The sequence below is a fragment of the Muscardinus avellanarius genome (genome assembly GCF_963383645.1).
Source record: "Muscardinus avellanarius genome assembly, chromosome: 1".
NCBI lineage: Eukaryota > Metazoa > Chordata > Mammalia > Rodentia > Gliridae > Muscardinus > Muscardinus avellanarius.
In genome coordinates, this window is record NC_137786.1 from 232615416 (window position 1) to 232636551 (window position 21136).

Sequence of the window (21136 nt, forward strand, 5' to 3'; positions counted from 1 at the left end):
TTCTACCTCCAGGCTATACTCCCAGACCTTTTTTATATTTTATTTGGAAACAGGGTCTCACTAAGTTGCTGAGAGCCTCACTAAGTAGCTGAGGCTGGCTTTGAACCTGGGCGATCCTCCTGTCTCAGCCTCCCAAGTGCGGGGATTACAAGCGTGCGCCACCACGCCCGGCGTCGACCAAGAACCTGTTTTAAAAAAAAACCTTAAAAATGGGTTGGGGGTGTAGTAGAAGTGAGGGGAACCTGTGGAAATTATTAAATGATCCTGTTGAAGTGATTAAAATAGTAGAACCCAGCAAATATTCTGGATACAACATTGGGGCTAGAGGGAAGATGAGTGAGGGTGAGAGTTTGGTAAAGATTACAGGGCCCTGCAAGAGACCTTACATTAGATGGTAAAACTGGCCACAGGGGAGTGGAGACTACAGAAACAGCAAAGGAGATGACTTTCAAAACAAATATAACCACCATCATAGAATATGGCTTCTTACTCTTTTTTCACGTCTTAATTTGCTCGTCTCTTCTCTTGTGTTTGTTACTTTGGAGCCCTTCATTCTCCAGGATCCGCTTTCAGACATTTTGCTCATTTCGGTCTGCTTCTCCCCCACAACCCTAAATATCTACCCTTCCTCCTCTGTAGTCCTTTCTTCCGACAGCTCATATCCCCAATCGTGTCGGATGAAATCCTCGCCCATCCTAAATCCATTTCTCAAATGGCTCTTTAAGAACTCAGTACTCGGTGTTCCTCTGTGAAGTCATTGCCAATCTTTTCTCCCTCGGAACGCTGCCGTTTCCCTCTTTACTAGTCTTTGCTGCCATCCGCACTGGCTCCATCCTCACGTCCAGCAGGTCCGCCTCGCTCCTATGCTCGTCTTCTTCCCTCAGTCACCTGCACCCCCTCAGGATCAGTAATGATCTGCTGGGTTCTGACTTTCCTTTGACTCTCCATCCTTCCCCTATCCACACAGCTTCTTCCTCAGCTTCAATCCTTTATCTGCCTCCTTCACTGGGACCTTCACCAATAACGTCTTTCTCTTTCATAGAAACAGACCCATCCATAATATCTTTCACTTGGTGGGAGGCATTCCCATCAGCTTCCGGCCCCTCCTCAATCCCTTGAACTCTCTCTTCGACACTTTCTAAAGGAATGGCCATCTTCTCGTTAATCGATCCTGTTACTGTTTCATCACTACCGGTTTCTCTCAGTCTCCCAGTGCTCTCTTCACTCCTGCTCAGCTTCTCATTAGATTCCCGTCTCTCTGCACTTGACCCCAGTTCATCTCCAGGGGACTGCAGCTTCTCCCCAACCGTCTTCAGCTTCTCTCTGCTGGATCGCAGGTTCTCTCTGCTTATCTTCAGTTTCTCCCCACTGGATCTTGGCTTCTCTCCACTGGACCGCCTCCTCTCTCCCTTGAACACCAGTTTTTCGCCACTGGACCGCCTCCTCTCTCCTCTGGACACCAGCTTCTCGCCAGTGGACTGCCTCCTCTCTCTGGACACCAGCTTCTCGCCAGTGGACCGCCTCCTCTCTCCTCTGGACACCAGTTTCTCGCCAGTGGACTGCCTCCTTTCTCCTCTGGACACCACCTTCTCGCCACTGGACTGTCTCCTCTCTCCTCTGGACACCAGTTTCTCGCCAGTGGACCGCCTCCTCTCTCCTCTGGCCACCAGTTTCTCTTCACTGGACCCCGACTTGTCTCCACCGAACACCAGTTTCTGTCCACTGGACCGCCTCCTCTCTCCCCTGAATACCAGCCTCTCGCCGCTGGAGCCCGGCTTCTCTCCTCTCAACCTCAGCTCCTCATTCTGCCCCAGTCGATATCCTCTGGATCTCAAGTTTTCTCCACTGGTCCCAACCTTATCCCCGGCAGACCTCAACCTCTCTTCAGACTCCCTCCTAGACAATGTCGTCATCTTCGTGGTAGATTCGGCCCCAGTCTGGCGTTTGACCCCTGGCCTCTCCGAAATCTCCGTCGCGCTGTCCAGCCCTGCGGGCGCCTGCAGTGCGCTGTGCTGCGTCTTCCCGCCCATTCCGTCCAGACTCGGGTCCGACCCCCCTTTCAAGACCGTCTTTGGCCAGTGCTCAGAGGCAGGCTTCAGGTCCCACACCCTCGGCTTGTGGGTGTCTCTACCCAGCAGCTCCACTTTCTTCCCAATCACGACGAGCCCGTTCCAGGGCACCCATGGCTTCTCCTCCTCTCGCACCTGGGCCGGCCTGCAGAGCAGCTTCGTCCGGGAACTCCAGCGGACGCCGGCCTGGCCCAGGCCGCCGGGCACGCAGGCCCGGCCGAGCCCCCTCAACAACTTACTCCGCTGCTCCCTCAGACCCCAGAGCCAGCCACTTAGCGGAACCCCTTTCTGCACAGACATGGCCCACCCGCCCCGCTCCCCCAGCCGCCCTCCCGCCCTCCACCCCCGCCCCGCCCACCGCCCGGCGGCGCGAGCGGGGCTGGCGCGCATGCGCAGGCCGCGCGCGGCGGTTGGAAGGCCGCTTCGGAGTACACCTGCGGGGAGGGGGCGGGGGGCGTGGCGCGTGACCCCTGTCACCCTAGAGTCGTGACCCCAGACCACCCCACCCCCGCCGCCCTCTCTCAAGGCTTCGCGCTGTCTCTTTAAGGCGGGGTCGGGGCACAAAAGCGACCAGCGTTGTAGCCAATGGCGTGGCGCACGGGAGCCTGCCACCCAATCAGAAGGCGGAGCTGGGACCGCGGTGGGAAGCGCTCGCGAGTGCAGGTGGCTCCGGGCAGGGATGGGGAGAGCATCCCGGCGGCCGCGGGTCCCGCCGAGTCCCTGCGGCCGGGCGAGTGGCGGCTCGCGGCGCTGCGGGAGCGCGGGCGGAGGCCAGCCGCGGAGGCCAGCCTCGGAGGCCAGCCGCGGAGGCCAGCCGCGGAGGCCAGCCGCGGAGGCGCGTGATGGATGAGCGTCAGGAGGCTGGGAGGGAGAGTAAGGTAAAGAAAGGATGCAGACCCCTTCCAGACGCCCCCGCGCCCATCGGTAGCCACGCCGGGAGTGCGCACGCGTGTGTGCGTGCGTGTGTGGGAGACACAGCTGAGCACGGAGCGGGAGCACGTCTCCGGCACCTGCATGGGGAGCGTGAGGGCGCCGAGGGCAGGGTGTTGCCTCTGCCTACGGAGAGAAAGGGACCTGAGGACGAGGAGCGGCTGCGGCCATGCTGGCGATCCCGCCCCCGCCGCGGCCACCACGCGGTGTAGATAGGCGCGGCGATACCAAGACCGAGGAGGAGGCCGGGGAAGAGGGGCCACACTGCACGTGAAGCAGAGGACTGGGAAGGCCTACCCCGGGGGTGTCAGGGAAGCCACGAAGCAACGAGTGGGACCCAAGTGGAAGAGCCAGAGCGCCTGAGAGCTGGGCATCGTTGCCAGGCCTGTAATCCCAGTACTTGGGAGGCGGAGACAGGAGGATCGCAGGTTCATGGCCAGCCTCAGCTATTTAGTATGGGCCTCCACAATTTAGTGAGACCCTGATTTTAAATAAAGAATAAAAAATAGGAGCTGGGCCTGGTGGCGCACGCTTGTAATCCCGCGCTTGGGAGGCGGAGACAGGAGGATCACAGGCTCTAGGACAGCCTCAGCAACTAGTGAGACTCTCACCAACCTAGCTAGACCCTCTTTCAAAATAAAAATAAAATAGGGCTGGAGGAGTAGCTGAGAGGTAGACTGTCCCTGGGTTCAATCCCTAGTACCACAAGCGGAGGGCCAAGAAACACAAACAGCAAGTGTCTACTCCAGCAGGGCATGGTGGTGTATGCTCGTAATCCTAGGACGTGGGAGGCTCAGACAGGAGGATCATAGGTTTGAGGCCAGCCTCTGCAACTTAGACTCTCAGCAACCTAGCAAGACCCTGTTTCAAAATAAAAAGGGCTGGGGGTGTAGTGCAGAGATAACATGCTTCTGGGCTCTAGAACCATGCCTGGCTAGGAGCCAACCTCCCTGAAAGTCCACTATAAGTACTTAGTACTTGGGTTAACACTGCCTTTTCTAAGATCCTCCTTCAAATATAGAGACATTTCAGGGCATGATGGCGCACACTTGTAATCCAGTACTTGGGAGGCTGAGACAGGAGGGTCGCAGGTTCATGGCTAGCCTCAACTAATTAGTGAGGCTCTCGGCAACTCAGTGAGACCCTGTTTAAAAGTAAAGAATAAAAAGAGGGCTGGGGGTATAACTAGGAGGTAGAATGTCCTGGGTTCAATCCCAGTACCGCTAAATAAATAAATAAATATACATTAAGCCAGGTACACATGTAAACCTAGTACTTGGGAGGCTGAGACACAGGGATCATAGATTTGAGGCCAGCCTCAGCAATTTAGCAAAACCCTAATCCCAGTACTTGGGAGGCTGAGACAGGAGAATCACACGGTCACGACTAGCCTCGGCTACTTCCTGAGGCCCTCCAGAGCTTACTGAGACCCTGTTTCAAGGTAAAGAATAAAAAATAGGGTTGGGTATATAGCTTAGAGGTAGAATGCCCTTGGGTTCCATCCCTAGTACTGCCAAAAATAATTAAAAATTAAAAAATTAAAAATAAGCCAGGCATGGTGGCACATGCTTGTAATCCTGGTACTTGGGAGACTGAGACAGGAGGATCGCAGGTTCATGGCCAGCCTCAGCTACTTAGTAAGGGCCTCCACAATTTAGTGAGACCCTGATTTTAAATAAAGAATAAAAAATAGGAGCTGGGCATGGTGGCGCACGCTTGTAATCCCGCGCTTGGGAGGCGGAGACAGGAGGATCTCACAGGTTCGAAGCCAGCCGCGCTGGCGTAAGAGACCCTGTTTCAAAATATAAAAAATAGGTCTGGGAGTATAGCCCAGAGGTAGAAGAGTTTCCAGGAACCCCAGTACCACCAAGAAAAAAAAAAAAAAGAATAAAAAATAGGGCTGGCCGGGCATGGTGGCGCACGCTTATAATCCATGCACATGGGAGGCTGAGACAGGAGGATCGCAGAGGTTCGAAGCCAGCCTCAGCTACTTAGTGAGGCTCTCAGCAACTTAGTGAGACCCTGTTTCTAATAACATATAAAAATAGGTCTGGGAGTATAGCCCAGGGTAGAAAGCCTCTGGGTTCCACCCCCTGTGCCACCAAAAAAAAAAAAAAAAAAAGGGGGCTGGAAGCTGGGCGCGGTGGCACACGCTTGTAATCCCAGTACTTGAGAGGCTGAGACAGTAGAATCACAGGCTCAAGGACAGCCTCATCTACTTAGTGAGGCCCTCCTCAACTCAGTGAGACCTTGTTTCAAAATAAAGAATAAGCATTCAGGAGGCGAATACCGGAAGATCATGGTTCCCAGACAGCCTCAGCTACATAGCGAGGCTCTTCGCAACTCAGTGAGACCCTGTTTCAAAAAAAAAATAAAGAGACTAAAAAATAGAACTGGGGATGTAGCTGGGAGGTAGAATTGCCCTGGCTTCCATCCTAATAATAATAATAATAATAAGGAATAAAAAATAGGGTTGGGGGTTTATCTCGGAGGTAGAATGCCTCTGGGTTTCATCCCCAGTTTCACAAAAACAAACAAACGAATGAATGAATGAATAAATAAATAAATAAATAAATAAAGTAGATAAACCTCAGAGATAGAATGACTATGGGTTCGACCTTCAATACAAAAATAAAACATCTCACTAAATTAGGCATATTAGGGAGCTTCATTAATCTGTCAAAGATATCTAAAAATAACTTCAAAATTTAAAAAAAAATTTAAAAAACCTTCAGAAGCCAGGCTCACACCTTTATAATCCCAGTGCTTAGAAGGCTTGAGACAGGGGAATCCAAGTTTGAAGCCAGCCTCAGCAATTTAGCTAGTCTCTTTCCTTCCTTCCTTCCTTCTTTCTTTCTTTCTTTCTTTCTTCCTTTCTTCTTTCGTTACTGGGGGTGGAACCCAGGGGCTTTCTACCTCCAGGCTACACTCCCAGACTTTTTTTGTATTTTATTTGGAAACAGGGTCTCACTAAATTGCTGAGAGCCTCACTAAGTAACTGAGGCTGGCTTCGAACCTACGCGATCCTCCTGTCTCAGCCTCCCAAGTACTGGGATTACAAGTATGTGCCACCACGCCTGACTTAAGACCCTGTTTTAATATTTAAAAATTTATTTATTTTTTTATTTTTTATTTTTTTGGTGGTACTGGGGTACCTGGAAGCCCTTCTACCTCCGGGCTACACTCCCAGACCTATTTTTACATTTTCATTTTGGAAACAGGGTCTCCTAAGCCAGCGCGCGCGGCTGGCTTCTAACCTGCGCGATCCTCCTGTCTCCGCCTCCCAAGCGCGGGGATGACAAGCGTGCGCCACCACGCCCGGCTAAAAATTTATTTTGGCATGGTGCCACACTCTTGTAATCACAGGACTTGGGAGGCTGGGGCAAGAGGATCATTAGCAGGCCCTCTACAACACAGCGAGACCTTGTTTCCAAATAAAAATAAAATCGGTACAGGGGAATAGCCCAGAGGTAGAAGGGCCCTCAGTTTATTTACAACAAGTAAGTAAATAAATAAATAAATAAATAGTAAATGGGGGCAAGCGTGGTGGTGCACACTTGTAATCCCAGTAGTTGAGAAGCTGAGGCAGGATGATGACAGGTTTCCAGATAGCCTCAGCTACTTAGTGAGGCCTTCTGCAACTTAATGAGACCCAGTTTCAAAACAAAGAATAAAAAATAGGACTCGGAGCCAGGCGTGGTGGCACACCTTTGTAATGCCAGTACTTGGGAGGCTGAGACAGGAGGACTGCAGGTTCAGAGCCAGCCTCAGCAACTTTTCAGGTCCTCTGCAACTTAGTGAGACTGTTTCAAAATAAAGAATAAAAAGGCCGGGACTGGAGGATTCCGGTTCGCAAACAGCCTCAGCTACTTAGTGAGGCCCTTCACAACTCAAGTGAGACCCTTTTTCAAAAAATAAAAAGAAGCCGGGCGTGGTGGCGCACGCTTGTAATCCCCGCGCTCGGGAGGCTGAGACAGGAGGATCGCACGGGTTTGAAGCCAGCCTCAGTTACTTAGTGAGGCTCTCGGCAACTTAGTGAGACCCTGTTTCCAAATAAAATATAAAATATAAAATAGATCTGGGAGTATAGCCTGGAGGTCGAAAGCCTCTGCGTTCCACCCCCAGTACCACCAAAATAAAAAATAAAAAAATAAAAAATAAATAATTAATTAAATAAAATAAAAAGAAGCCTGGCGTGGTGGCACAGGCTTGTAATCCCCGTGCTTGGGAGGTGGAGACAGGAGGATCATGCAGGTTCAAAGCCAGCTGCGTTGGCTTAAGAGACCCTGTTTCCAAATTTAAAAATATAAAAAAATAGGTCTGGGACTGTAGCCCAGAGGTAGAAGGGCTTCCAGGAACCCCCGTACCACCAAAAATAATAAATAAATAAATAAATAAATAAATAAATAAATAAAAAGACTTGAGCCTGGCGTGGTGGCACACACTTGTAATCCCAGCATTTGGAAGGCTGAGACAGGAGGATCGCAGTTCGCGGACAACCTCAGCTACTTAGTGAGGCCCTCTAAAACTTAGACCCTGTTTCAAAATAAAGAATAAAGAATAAGGCAGGGGGTATAGCTCAGAGGTCGAATGCCCCTGGGTTCCATCCCTAGACCAGTAAAAAAATAAATAAATAAAAATAAAAAGACTTGCCGGGCCTGGTGGCACACACTTGTAATCCCAGCATTCGGGAGGCTGAGACTGGAGGATTGAGGTTCATGGACAGCCTCAGCTACTTAGTGAGGCCCTCTGCAACTCAGTGAGACCCGGTTTCAAAATAAAGAATAAAAAAATAGGGTAGAGGGTATAGCTCAGAGGTCAAATGCCCCTTGGTTTCATCCCCAGACCTGCAATAAATAAATAAATAAATAATTTTTAAAAAGACTTAAATATAGGACTAGGAGTGTAGCTCAGAGGTACCTGGGTTCCATCCCAGGTACCACAAAAAAAAATAAATAAAATAGGGAGTGAGTGTAGCTCAGAGGTAAAATGCCTCTGGGTCTAATCCCCGGTACCACCAATATATATATGGCTAAGGGTTTACATCAGAGGTAGAATGCCTCTGGGTCTAATCCCTAGTACTACAGAAAAAAAAAATCTATCGATATTTTAGATCATAGACTTGTTTTTTGTTTTTATTTTTTTATTTTTTATTTATTTTTTTTGGTGATACTGGGGGTGGAACCCAGAGGCTTTCTACCTTCAGGCTACACTCCCAGACCCATTTTATATTTTATTTGGAAACAGGGTCTCACTAAGTTGCTGAGAGCCTCACTAAGTAGCTGAGGCTGGCTTCGAACCTGTGCGATCCTCCTGTCTCAGCCTCCCAAGCGCGGGGATTACAAGCGTGCGCCACCACACCCGGCCAAGATCATAGACTTGTATGTGTAGGAAAACCAAAGGGAACTATAAACCATTAAGTTAATAAGTAAATTTAGCAATGCTTTTTGTGTGTGTGTGGTAGTAGGGATTGAACACAGGGACATTCTGCCTCTGAGCTGCATTCCCATCCTTATTATTATTATTTTTTGGTGGTACTGCGGGTGGAACCCAGAGGCTTTTCTACCTCTGGGCTATACTCCCAGACCCATTTTATATTTTATTTGGAAACAGGGTCTCACTAAGTTGCTGAGAGCCTCACTAAGCAGCTGAGGCTGGCTTCGAACCCGCGCGATCCTCCTGTCTCAGGCTCCCAAGCGCGGGGATTACAAGCGTGCGCCACCACGCCCGGCTTCCCATCCTTATTTTACTTTTACTTTGAAACAGGGTCTCACTAAGTTGCAGAGGTCCTCTAACCTGTGGTTCTCCTGTCTCAGCCTCCCAAAGTACTGGGATTACAAACATGCACCACCGCGCCCAGCAGCAATGGGTTTTAATAATTAATAAAATAGGTGCTGGGTGTAACTCAGTAGTTGAACACTTGACTGGTATGCATAAGGTCTTGGTTGGGTCCCCAGCACTGCAAAAAGAAAGAAAAAGAATAAGTAAATTTACATGGACACAAGGTAAATGTATAAAAAATATATTATGTTTCTGGGAGATCTGTGCTTTTTTTTTTTTTGCGGTACGGGGATGGAACCCAGGGGCATTCTACCTCCGATCTACACTCCCAGACCTTTTTTTATTTTGGAAGAGGGTCTCACTGAGTTACAAAGGGCCTCACTAAGTGAGGCTGCCCTCAAACTGTGATCCTCCGGTCTCAGCCTCCCAAATGCTGGGATGATAAGCGTGCGCCACCACGCCCGGCTCTTATGTTTCTGTTTTTTTAAGCTACAATTATAAAACTGTAAACATACCATTTAGAGAAAATAATAAAAGTAAAAAAATTAAAACAGCAAAAACGAGTCATCAAATACCTAGGAATAAATTTTACAAATGATATGCAAGCAGGGCGTGGCGGCACACACTTGTGATCCCACTACTTGGGAGGCTGAGATGGGAGAATTGTGGGTTGACGCCAGCCTCAGCTACCTAGTGAGGCCCACCTGCAACTTAGTGAGTCCCTGTTTCAAAGTAAAGAATGAGCCGGGTGTGGTGGCGCATGCTTATAATCCCCGCGCTTGGGAGGCTGAGACAAGAGGATCGCACAGGTCTGAAGCCAGCCTCAGCTACTTAGGCTCTCAGCAACTTAGTGAGACCCTGTTTCCAAATAAAGTATAAAATAGGTCTGTGAGTATAGCCCAGAGGTAGAAAAGGCCCTGGGTTCCACCCCCAGTATCACCAAAATAAATAAATTAATTAAATTAAATAAAGAATGAAAAAGAGGGCTGGAAGCTAGGCATGGTGGTGCACACTTGTAATCTCAGCATTTGAGAGGCTGAGACAGGAGGATCACGGTTCGTAGCCAGCTTCAGCTACTTAGTGAAGCCCTCTGCAACTCAGTGAGACCCTGTTTCAAAATAAAGAATAAAAAATAGGGCAGTGGATGTAGCTCGGAGGTTGAATGCCCCTGGGTTCCATCCCCAGGCCTGCTCTGGAAAAAAAAAAAAAAAAAAAAAGAGCCAGGCATGGTGAGCACGCTTGTAATCCCAGCATTTGGGAGGCTGAGACCGGAGGATCACAGTTCGCGGACAGCCTCAACTACTTAGTGAGGCCTTCTGCAACTCAGTGAGACCCAGTTTGAAAATAAAGAATAAAAAAAAAAAAATAGGTCAGAGGGTGTAGCTCCGAGATTGAATGTCCCTGGGTTCCATCCCCAGACCTGCAAAAAAATAAAAATAAAAATAAGGCTGGGAGTTTATCTTGGAAGTAGAATGCCCCTGGGTACACACACACACACACACACACACACACACACACACACACACACACACAATATATATATATATATGGCTGCGGTGTAGGTTAAAGGTAGAATGCCTCAAAACTTCATTTTGAAAGCCTGGGACAGGCTGATAACATAAAATGCGGCTCCACATGATTCCTCAACAGGTATCACAAGTTAAACTTCCAGCGTCCTATTACCATACAACCTCTGCTAATGTGGTCAAATTAAAAAGGGCTGAGGAGCCTAAGTAGCTGGTAAGGATGTAGTGCGACTGGGATGCTCTTACAGTGATGGTGGGAGTGCAAACTGGCTCAGCTGTCTTGGAAAACCCGTGGTCTACAAAAACATTTTAAATATACACAACAGAAATTAGGATTTAGGAGCTGGCTGTGGTGGCACACACTTGTAATCCCAGTATCTGGAAGGCTGAGACAGGAGGATCGCAGATTCAAGGACAGCTTCAGCTACTTAGTGAGGCCCTCCGCAACTGAGTGAGCCGGTTTCAAAAATAAAACAGGGCCGGGTGTGGTGGCGCACGCTTGTAATCCCCGCGCTTGGGAGGCTGAGACAGGAGGATCGTACAGGTTCAAAGCCAGCCTCAGCTACTTAGTGAGGCTCTCAGCAACTTAGTGAGACCCTGTTTCCAAATAAAATATAAAAGAGGTCTGGGAGTATAGCCCGGAGGTAGAAAGCCTCTGGGTTCCACTCCCAGTACCACCAAAAAATAAAATAAATAAAATAAAATAAAACAGGAGCTGAGCGTGGTGGCGTACACTTGTAATCCCAGCATTCAGGAAGCTGAGACAGGAGGATCCAGGTTCAAGGACAGCCTCCGCAACTCAGTGAGCCACTGTTTCAAAATAAAGAATAAAAAATAGGGCTGAGGGTATTGCTCAGAGGTAGAATGCCCCTGGGTTCAATTCCCAGTTCCACACACACAAAAAAAAAAAAAAAAAAAAAAAAGAAAAGAAAAGAAAAGAAGGAAGGAAGGAAGGAACGAACGAACTGGGTTTAGGCCAGGTGTGGTGGTGCATGCTTGTAATCCCTGCATTCAGGAGGTGGAGAATGGAGGATCACGGTTGGAGGACAGTCTCAGCTACTTAGCAAGGACCTTCACAACTCAGTGAGACCATGTTTCAAAAATAAAAAGACCAGCCGGGCGTGGTGGCGCACGCTTGTAATCCCCGCGCTTGGGAGGCAGAGACAGGAGGATCACGCAGGTTCGAAGCCAGCCACGTGCGCTGGCTTAGGAGACCCTGTTTCCAAATAAAAATGTAAAAATAGGTCTGGGAGTGTAGCCCGGAGGTAGAAGGGCTTCCAGGAACCTCAGTACCACCAATAAATAAATAAATAATAAAAATAAAATAAAAAGACTAAAAACTAGGGCTGGGGGTGTAGCTCGGAGATAGCAAAGCCCCTGGGCTCCAACCCCAGTACCAAAAAAAAGGGAGTGTGTGTGTGTGTGTGTGTGTGTGTGTGTGTGTGTGTGTGTGAGGGGCATTTTGCCTCTGAGGATGAGAGGGTGGGGAGGTATTTTGTACCATTGTGCAGCTGAGCAGTGACTTATCAGTATCCGTCCCTGGTGACCCGGGCGTGCAGCAGCAGTGCCTCTGAGGAGCCTCTGGAAGAGGCTCTGTAAGAGGGAGCCACATCCGAGGCCTCCCATCCCACAGCCTTCGTCCATGTCAGTGGACCTGCAGGGAGACAGCTTCCTACAGGTGGAGATCTCAGACGCGGTGAGCGAGAGGGACAAGGTGAAATTCACTGTTCAAACCAAGGTGAGGAGGCCCGGGGGCAAGGGAGCAGTCTGGAGGGCTCCCTGCAGGAGGTGCCCCCCTGGGGTGGGCAGCAGGTGCCAGTGTAGTTTTGGAGTCCCACTTTTCTCCCCGCCTCTTACTCTCAGCCCCTCTTAGGAAGGGAGCATCGTGCCTGGTGTCTGGGCTCTGGCCTAAGCATCCCTGTCCAGCATCCGAGTGAGGGAGGGGGAGGCCCAAAAGTGGGGGTCCTGGAGGCTCGGGGTGAGGGCTGGGAGGGGAGGCCTGAGTCCCCCTTCCTGTCTTCCAGAGCTGCCTCCCTCAGTTCGCGCAGCCCGAGTTCTCTGTGGTGCGGCAGCACGAGGAGTTCATCTGGCTGCATGACGCCTACGTGGAGAACGAGGACTACGCCGGCCTCATCGTGAGCAGCGCTGGGCCGGGCGGGCACGCGGGGCGGGAGGAGCGCGCCAGGCTCCCGGGAGGACGCTGCGGGGACTCTGCAATCTGCCTCTCCTCTGAGCAGATTCCTCCAGCTCCTCCCAGGCCAGACTTTGAGGCTTCCAGGGAAAAGCTGCAGAAGTTGGGTGAAGGAGACAGCTCCATAACCCGAGAAGAATTTGCCAAAATGAAGCAGGAGCTGGAGGCGTAAGTGGCGCCTCCTTCCTGGCCAGTGACCAAGCCCGGCCCTCCCCTCTCAGAGCTCCAGGATCCCCCGAGGTCCTTATGGATGTGCAGGGACCCTGCCCTCTGGCCCCAGGGCTGCGGAGGGGAAGGGCAGGGTGCTAGAGCCAGTGGGTGCCTGGAGCTGCCCTCCTCCTGCAGGGAGTACCTGGCCATCTTTAAGAAGACGGTGGCGATGCACGAAGTCTTTCTGCAGCGCCTGGCGGCCCACCCCACCCTGCGTCAAGACCACAATTTCTTTGTCTTCTTGGAATACAGCCAGGATGTGAGCTGCGCTGGAGCCCTGGGGTCACTCTGGGGGGCCTGCAATCAGAATGGGGTATCAGGCTGGAGAACGGCTCTCAGTGCAGTCAAGCCCCGTCAGCTCCGAGTGCAGCGAGGTGGGAGGGGAGGTGCGAGCGGCCACCCGCTATCTTGCCTGCCTTTGTGTGTCTCAGCTGAGTGTCCGAGGGAAGAACAGAAAGGAGCTCCTTGGGGGGCTTCTGAGGAACATCGTGCGGTCTGCAGATGAAGCCCTCATCACCGGCATGTCAGGGCTCAAGGTGACCCCTGGGGCCCCCTCTGGATTCACCCCAGGGCCCAGGGAGGGAAGTGGCCCGTGAGGCCCAAGCTGGGTTGCAAGGGGGATGTGCTGGCCTGGGTATCTGTGCTTCCTTGTTCCTGGTAACCCAGGTTAAGAGGTCTGCCTGGCTCCCTTAGGAGGTGGATGACTTCTTTGAGCACGAGAGGACCTTCCTGCTGGAATACCACATCCGCATCCGAGATGCCTGCCTGCGGGCAGACCGCGTCATGCGTGCCCACAAGTGTATGCAGGGGCCCCAAATCTCCTGCTCCGCAGGGGAGACATGAGAACAGGGAATGCCCTGGCACCTGTCCGTGGCCACAGACACCAGGGGTGGGGCTTGGTGTGCAGACCTGGGGGAAGTGACCGGCTTCTTCCCCCACAGGCCTGGCAGATGATTATATCCCCCTCTCTGCTGCACTGAGCAGTCTGGGAACACAGGAAGTCAGCCAGCTAAAGACGTGAGGACTTGCGCCCCTTGTCCTCTCCCTGGGCCCGTAATTCTGTGTGCACCCTTGGGGAATCACTGTCTGCTGACAGCTCTAAGCGGGAGGTACAGAAGCTCCTGCAGGGGGTTTGGAGAGAAAGGGGAGAGGGAGATTCCCAGGGAGCGGCTGAGGGCAGGGAGGCCGTGCGGAGCCCCCACTCCTGCCCTGAGTCCTCCTCACGGCCTCCTAGGAGCTTCTTCAAGTTGGCAGAGCTCTTTGAACGACTGAGGGTGAGTACTGCCTTCTCTGTGCAAAGGCTTCCACAGTGAGCCTTTACCGGGAAGATGAGCCCTGGGAGAGGCAAGGCTCCTGGGCCCTTTTGCAACATTTAGTGACAGGTGGGCCCGGCTCCAGACTGGTTTAATGAGGGGAGAGTGTGGGGAAGGGTCCAGCCTCCAGGCTGTGTGTGAGACGGAGGAAGGGTCGGCGAGGCACAAGTCGTGCCACGTGCATCTGGCAGGCTCCCGTGGGCCACCACCACCCCGCCCACACGCACACTTCCAGCTCTCCAAGGAAGTGACTGAGTGTGCCAGTCTTCCCAAAATCTCTGTAAGACTGCGTCTCTTCTCTGCTTGAGGCCCTGCCCCTTCCACAACCTACCCAAGACACAAAGTCCGAAGCCCTTGGCTGGTCCTTTGGGTCTGCCGCCGTCCCTGCTTTACCAAGTGCCCCACTGATCATAGGGCTCCTAGACACACCGGGCTTGCAAAGCTCCAAAGACGGCCTCTGGCCAATTCCTACTCATCCCCCAAGGCCCAGGTCAGAGGCCACTTCCTCTGTGAAGCCTCCCTGGGCTGCTCCCCTGACCTACAGTGGTTGCCAAATGGTTTCTCTGCTGGGTATTTAGAGGAGGGGCCCCGCCCTCAGCTGAGCTCCTTCCTCAGTCCCCACCTTCTCCACGCAGAGGCTGGAGGGCCGGGCGGCCTCTGACGAGGACCTGAAGCTCGCAGACACGCTGAGGTACTACGTGGGAGACTCGCAAGCAGCCAAGGTGAGGGGCGACGGCGTGAGGGGCAGGGCAGGGCCGGCCCGGGCGGCGGCTACCCCGTGCCTGACGGCCCTAGGACCTGCTGTACCGGCGGCTGCGGGCCTTGGCTGACTACGAGAATGCCAACAAGAGCCTGGACAAGGCCCGCACCAGGAGCCGGGAAGTGCGGCCGGCCGAGAGCCACCAGCAGGTGTGCTGCCAGCGTTTCGAGCGCCTCTCGGACTCCGCCAAGCAGGGTGAGCCCCACAGCCGCTAGCCTTGTGTGGGCCCAGCCCACCCTGCTGGGCCCCATTCCCCTGCTCTTCCTCCACAGAACTCATGGACTTCAAGTCCCGCCGGGTCTCCTCTTTCCGCAAGAACCTCATTGAGTTGGCAGAGCTGGAGCTCAAACACGCCAAGGTGAGCACCCCGTGTGCGCGTGTGCGGTGTGCGTGCAGGGGCCCGGGGCCCAGCAGCAGCCCCATGGGGCAGAATCCTCCTCTTCGTCAGCGGCAGTAAGCCCAGGGCGCTGGGGTGGAAGAGCTGCTCCCTGCCTAGGGACAGTGGACTGAAAGGCCTTCTCTGCAGGCCAGCACACTCCTCCTCCAGAACACTCTTGTGGCTCTAAAGGGAGAGCCCTGAACGCCAGACCCTGCTCTGGGGCCTCCCTCTCCCGCAATAGGCCTCCTTCCTACACCAGCCACCAGCCTCAACCTCACCCAAGCCCATCCTTGAGGGACCATACCCACTCCCTGCAAAAGGGACAGGGCAGCACGGCTACCCCTCGGCCACAGAAAAGGGACTCTGACCTCCCCCGCAAGCTTCGGGCCGGCTCTACCCCACTCCTGGCCCGGGAGCTCCTTGGCCCCCCACCCCTCCTTGTCCACCAATAAATAGCCTGGCTTTAGAGCAAGTGGGCTGGCTGGTCTTTACTTCTCACAGTGCAGACTCAACCAGGCACAGCCCTGGCAGGACTCAGTGGGGACAGAGGGACACCTGCAGCTCTTCACTGTCCTCCATGGCATCGGGCTCTCCACAGGAAGGCAGACTCAGAACTGTAACCCCAGAACTGTGTACACCCCACCCAAGCCCCATGTGCTTAATCAAAACTTTCCTGAGAAGGAAAATGGAACTGCCCCCTTCTCAGCTACCTCCCAAAGCTTGGGGAACTGAGGAGCCAGCTTCAGCCCCAGGAGGCCTTGTCCAGTTCCCTCAGCTCATCAGGCCGCCTCAACTGGGCATTGCCACACATTCACTGCAGCCGACTTCTAGGCTGCTTGTTCGGCAATGAAAGCCCAAAAGTGCAGGCGGGAGACACCCTATGGCAAGGCTCAGTGCCCCAATACCTTGTTTTGTGGTACTGGGAATTGAACCTGGAGGCATTCTACCTTTGAGCTACACTCTCAGCCCAATTTTATGTCTTACTGGAAAGTTTCACAAGGCTGCAGAGAGCCTAAGTTACTGAAGCTAACTTCAACCTGTGATCCTCCTGTGCCAGCCTCCCCAAGTACTGGGATTACAAGCCTGCGCCACCACACCCGCCTGAGTCTGAAGTCCTAGGCTCCACCTGGCCGGCCCCACCCTAGGCTCCGGCCACAACTAAGGCCCAAAGCTCAACGTGGCCTGACTCACAGGAGCACTGAGCCTGGTTTTTTTACATGCAACTCAGCCACATTAAAGAACCCACAGTATCTCAGCAAGGCAGCCATAACATGCTACACGGCTGAGCAGGGAGGGTTCCTCACTGAGGCTCCAGGTATGAGCCACTTCCGAAGGCTCCTGCGGCCAACAGCGAACATCCGGGAGGCTCTGCCAGCCCCTTCAATGGCCTGCTGGCACTAGTGGCAGCACCGCAGACACAATAGTAGCTATCAGAAATGAGCGTTAGCCCGAGGTGGTGGCTCAGGTCTGTAATGCCAGCATTCCCCAGGCTGAGACAGGAGGATCAGGGTTTGAGGACAGCCTCAGCTACTTAGCGAGGAGGCCCTTTGCAACTCAGTGAGACTTAAAAGAAAAGAAAAAGGGAGTCTTAAGCCGGGTATGGTGGTGTACACCTATAACTCCAGTACTTGGGAGGCTGAATTGGGACTGCAGGACAGCCTCAGCAAGTAATGAGACTCTCATCAACACAGATTGTTTGAAATAAAAAAGAGGTGGGCTGGGAGTGTAACTCAGAGGTAAACTGCCCCTAGGTCCAATCCCCAGAAAATTCACTCACACACACACACACACACACACACACACCCAGGAGGTAGACTGCCCCTGCGTTCAATCTCCAAAAAAACACACAGACTTAGCCAGTCTCTGGGATGGGGGTGGTGGTGAAGATTGCTCCTCCCAGTGCACCCCCCAGCAAGGTCCCCACAATCCTGAAACACACACCCATTAACCAGCCTTTTTATTGTCTTTTTTTTTTTTTAATTGAAGGTCCCTTTACTGGTCCTATTTCCATGAGTGGTCAAGACCAGGGGAAAGGGGAAGGGAACCAGCCAGCACAGGGAGGGGTCATCTCCACAATATTCCATTTATACACAGAACTAAATAGACAAGCACAGAGTCACTATTGTGGTTAGAAGTTGGCAGCATGGGAATGGAGAGGGATAGGTGGGGAGTAGGGGTGTCGTTAAAAAAAATACAGGCCCCCCCCAAACTGGGTGCCTGGGGGGAACTTGGTCTGCTTCAACCCAAGAGGAATTGGACGGTCAAAAGCGGTTTGGGAAGGCCAGAACCGTCAGGGATGGGAGAAGGGAGGGCCGGGGGCGGGGGGGCTGTTTGGCAACTGGGGTGAAGGGATTGCCCTCCCCCTGCTGGGATCCCCCCAGCCCCTCCGGTCTGGCAGGAAGGGGGCAGCCTGCAACCCCCAAGGGCAGGTCTGGGGCTGCCAGATGCTCCAGGCAGGGGGCCGGAGGGGGCTCACAAAGGCTTGCCCTCCAGGGAGATGACGGCACTGCCCCCCAGCTTCTCTGCCAGGGTGCAGCGGTCCTTGACCTCCTCGTAGCAGTTTGCTTGTAATTCATGCTTGATCCCTGTGGGGAGAAGGGGAGCACCTGTGAGAGGAAGCACTAGGGACGAGCAATGCCAACCAGGGAGACGCCCAGGAGGGGCTCCCTCTGCACCCACCCTGCAGCCGAGGCAGTGCAGGAGGACACCTGGCGCCTTCCACGTTGGACTTACCTGTCAGCTTCTTCTTGATGGCGTCCTTGGAACTGGCATAGATCATTTTGCTCTTCAGGGGGGCACACTCAGGGGCCCTGGGGACAAACGGGAGTCAAGGAGTTTGAGATGGCAGCTGCCATCGGGCACCAGATGACTGAAAAACCCTCAGGCTGGTCTCCAGGAGGGGATCTGTCACGGTCCCCACTGACAAGCCCCTCCTCCATACCCCAATTCTGAGCTAACCAGGACTCCTAGCAAGTTCCACTCCTGAGGGAGGTGGAGGAGACAGTGCCTGAAAGAGGCACTCACCAGAAGATAAACACCAGGTCCTCCTTCTTGCTCTCCTTGGTCTCGTAGGTTGCGTCGTACAGGGCGTAGCGGCAGTCCTTGTCTGGCAGCATCTTGACAAAGGTGGCGTAGGGGTCGTCCACAGTCTGGCCCACATCACCCACCAGGATTTCCTTCCCCTCCTCCAAGATGATGTTCTTCTTGTCCTCACTCAGGCAGAAGAGCACGGCCTTCTTGCGCTTCTTCACCTCCTCTGGCGTGGACGACTTGCGCACCTTCATGTCATTGAACACCTTGATGACGCCATCAGAGACAGCCACCCCAGAGGCCTGAGACACACACCAGACACACCTCATAAGGAAAGACTCTTTCCTTGAGTCCTAACTTCCTGTTCTCGTAACATCCCAGGCCGGGATCCACTAATCCCCTTCCCAAGGCAGGTCACTATCTCCCACCCAAACCACAGTCGTAGGGCACGACCTGTACGTGGCAGCCATAGAAGAGACGTCCTAAATAAACATCCCCTCCCTTTCTCAGACTAACCAAATGAAGACTCGCGAAGAGCAGCAAAGCCGCCTCGGTGTAACTGTGAAGCCAGGACTAAACCAGAATTACAAGACCTATGTCGAAAAATTTAGTTCCTACTCTCGATTCTCAGCCTCAGCCTTTGGGGAATGTGGACTCTCAGCTTCAGAGAAGAGAGAAAGACTAAACACCGGGTCATAGTCCCGTCAACCAGTAACTCACAGTGCTACACGGGACACCCATAGGCATTCAACATCTCCAGTAAGTCCATCAGAGCCGCCCAAAGCAATAACACACAATCGGTCCCATTCCCTGCAGGGTTCTTTTTCAAACAACACAAGAATCACAGCTCCAATTAGGACCCTGCTGGACAACTCTCTGCCCTTCGGGAGTGGCGCAGGGTTCCAGAGGTAGCCTCCAGGGCCCCAAAGCATCACGACTTCTCGATAAACCTCCACCTTGGATCGTGCTAAGGGAAACCCTAGTCAAGAGAGGGAGCCACTGTCCATGGAGAAATCTCCCCCCCACGGAACTGCAGCGGAAGCTGGACACGTGACTAAGCCGCTTCCGGAGTGGGCGGGGAAAGATGGGCTAGGCCTGGCCCCCTCCCCAGGATAGAAACCCGAACTCCAGAGGCAGCGGCACCTCCGGGGCTTCGATGCCCAGGCATCGCCTCTAAGGCCGGGCGAATCCATCTGTCGGCTTCGGGAAACAGCCGGATGGCTTACGCAAACTATAGTTCTAGAAGCCTTCGGACTAAACAGAGGGGGCGGGCGGGGTAGTTTCCGGGCGGTGCCCGCCTGGGTGACTTCCCTAAACTCGGCTCCACCCTCCGGCCCCATCCGGGAGAGCCGAGGCCCCGCTGGTCCGGGGCTTCGGCCAGGGTGGCCGGGCTGGACGTTTGCGCACGCGCGGGCGGACAGTGTCGTAGCCCTGGCTGGAGACACAGGCCAGCAGCTCGCTGGTCCCCGAGCAGGATCGTGGCCGCGGCAGGGTGTGCTCCAGACCCTAACCGCAGGCACCGTGCCCCCATCGAGACCCCGTGGTCACGGCATCTGTCCAGGCGCGCCGCCCCCGCCCCTCCCGGGCACCGGCACCCCTGCCACCTGCTCGGAACAGACGCGCCCGCAGAGGGCGGGTAACGCGCAGAAGGGAACAGCCGTTGGGTGGGGCGCGCCGAGCCCTCCCGCGCGCCCTCCTCCGCCGCCCCGGGCCAGCTCGGGATGCCGCGTGCTCGGCCCGGCGCGCGCCCGCGCAGAGCTCGACGCCGCAGGCGGGGCGCGCGCCCGAGCGCCGAGGACCCCTCCCCCACGGCGGGGGCGCGCGCGGGCGCAGCGCGGGTGGGGGAGGGGAATGGAGTCCGGGGCGCGCGGCGCCGAGCCGGCCCTTCCCTCGCGCCCGCGGGCGCGCACGCGCGGCAGGCACCGCCCGCCCCTCGGTGCAAGACCCTCACGCCGCCCGGGGCGCTGGGGGAGGGGTGCCGGCGTCGCTCCATCGGGGCTCCCCGCGTGCACGGGGCCGCCCCGCGGCCGCTCCCCCGCGGGCGCCGCGGCCGGCCGCTCACCATATTTCCGGAAGCGAAAGGAAGACAGCAAGGAGAGTCAGGGAAGACGAGAGCCGCCGCAGCTGCTGCCGGGATCCGACTGAACGCGGCCTCTCTCGGCCCCTTCCGTTTAGTAGGAGCCGCACAATGAGGGGCGGGGCGGGCTTCCGGCGCTCCGCGCGCTGGCCGACGGGAAATGGAGTCCTGGGCGCCGGCGCCGTCGTGGGGCGCGCTGGCCGCGTCTGGGCGGCGCCGGCCTCCCCGCCTCGCAGTGCACGCCGGGAAGTGTAGGCCGAGGCCGCCGAGGGGGCGGGGCCCGGCGCAGAGCGAGCCCATTGGTGGGCCTCCCCGAGACGCGCTCTGAGCCGAGCCAGAGGCCGGCGTTGAAGATGACCCGAAAACCATCCCCAACGAAGCGGCTCTTTATCCCGGACCGAAATGGTTTTCCTAAGGCCCATCTGGCAGGTTCTAGACCCCTTGGTCTGACATTTTTTAGTGGAATTAGGATTTGGCTTTTCTGAATGGAAGTGACTTTTAATTGGCCTGGAATTCCGTCCTAAAGCAAGGAGAATCGCAAGTGTAAAAGCGTCCTCAATAAAGATTCACTGTACCCTCTTTCCCCTGAGGAAAGGTCATATGCAACTGCAAAAAGATAAGAATAGGAAAGAAAAAGAGCAATGAGAAGAGGGGAAAGATTCTAAGCTAGAATTGAACCCAGCCGATAGTCAGGTGTACGGTTATTCTAATACTTGTAAAAACTGAGGCTCGAGCTCTGTAGGTGCATCAACCTAAAATAAATTGGAGATTGGGGTCCTCTGAGAAGATTTCGTTGGCCGAGAACAATGCCCATGGCCTCATACTTTGCAGGAAGAGAAAGCAAGGTCGCTAGCAAGTCGGAGGCCATCG

General features: G+C 54.2%; 2 protein-coding genes across 2 annotated transcripts; one reads left to right on the forward strand and one right to left on the reverse strand.

The window, feature by feature from the left end:
- Positions 1–2911: 2911 nt before the first annotated feature.
- Positions 2912–15360, forward strand: SNX32 (sorting nexin 32; the record flags this gene model as incomplete). The annotated part of the gene is made up of 13 exons (XM_080703594.1): positions 2912–2947; positions 11940–12044; positions 12331–12441; positions 12544–12665; positions 12843–12966; positions 13139–13243; positions 13401–13506; positions 13649–13724; positions 13942–13981; positions 14656–14742; positions 14816–14975; positions 15053–15138; positions 15307–15360. The coding sequence occupies 13 exons, from the start codon at positions 2912–2914 to the stop codon at positions 15358–15360; spliced, it is 1212 nt and encodes a 403-aa protein (XP_080559720.1).
- A 2232-nt stretch (positions 15361–17592) lies between these two features.
- Positions 17593–20299, reverse strand: CFL1 (cofilin 1). Its single transcript, XM_080716461.1, has 4 exons — positions 20252–20299; positions 18184–18491; positions 17893–17969; positions 17593–17744 (listed from the first exon to the last, which is right to left on the reverse strand). The coding sequence occupies exons 1-4, from the start codon at positions 20252–20254 to the stop codon at positions 17632–17634; spliced, it is 501 nt and encodes a 166-aa protein (XP_080572587.1). The 5' UTR covers positions 20255–20299; the 3' UTR covers positions 17593–17631.
- Positions 20300–21136: the final 837 nt, after the last annotated feature.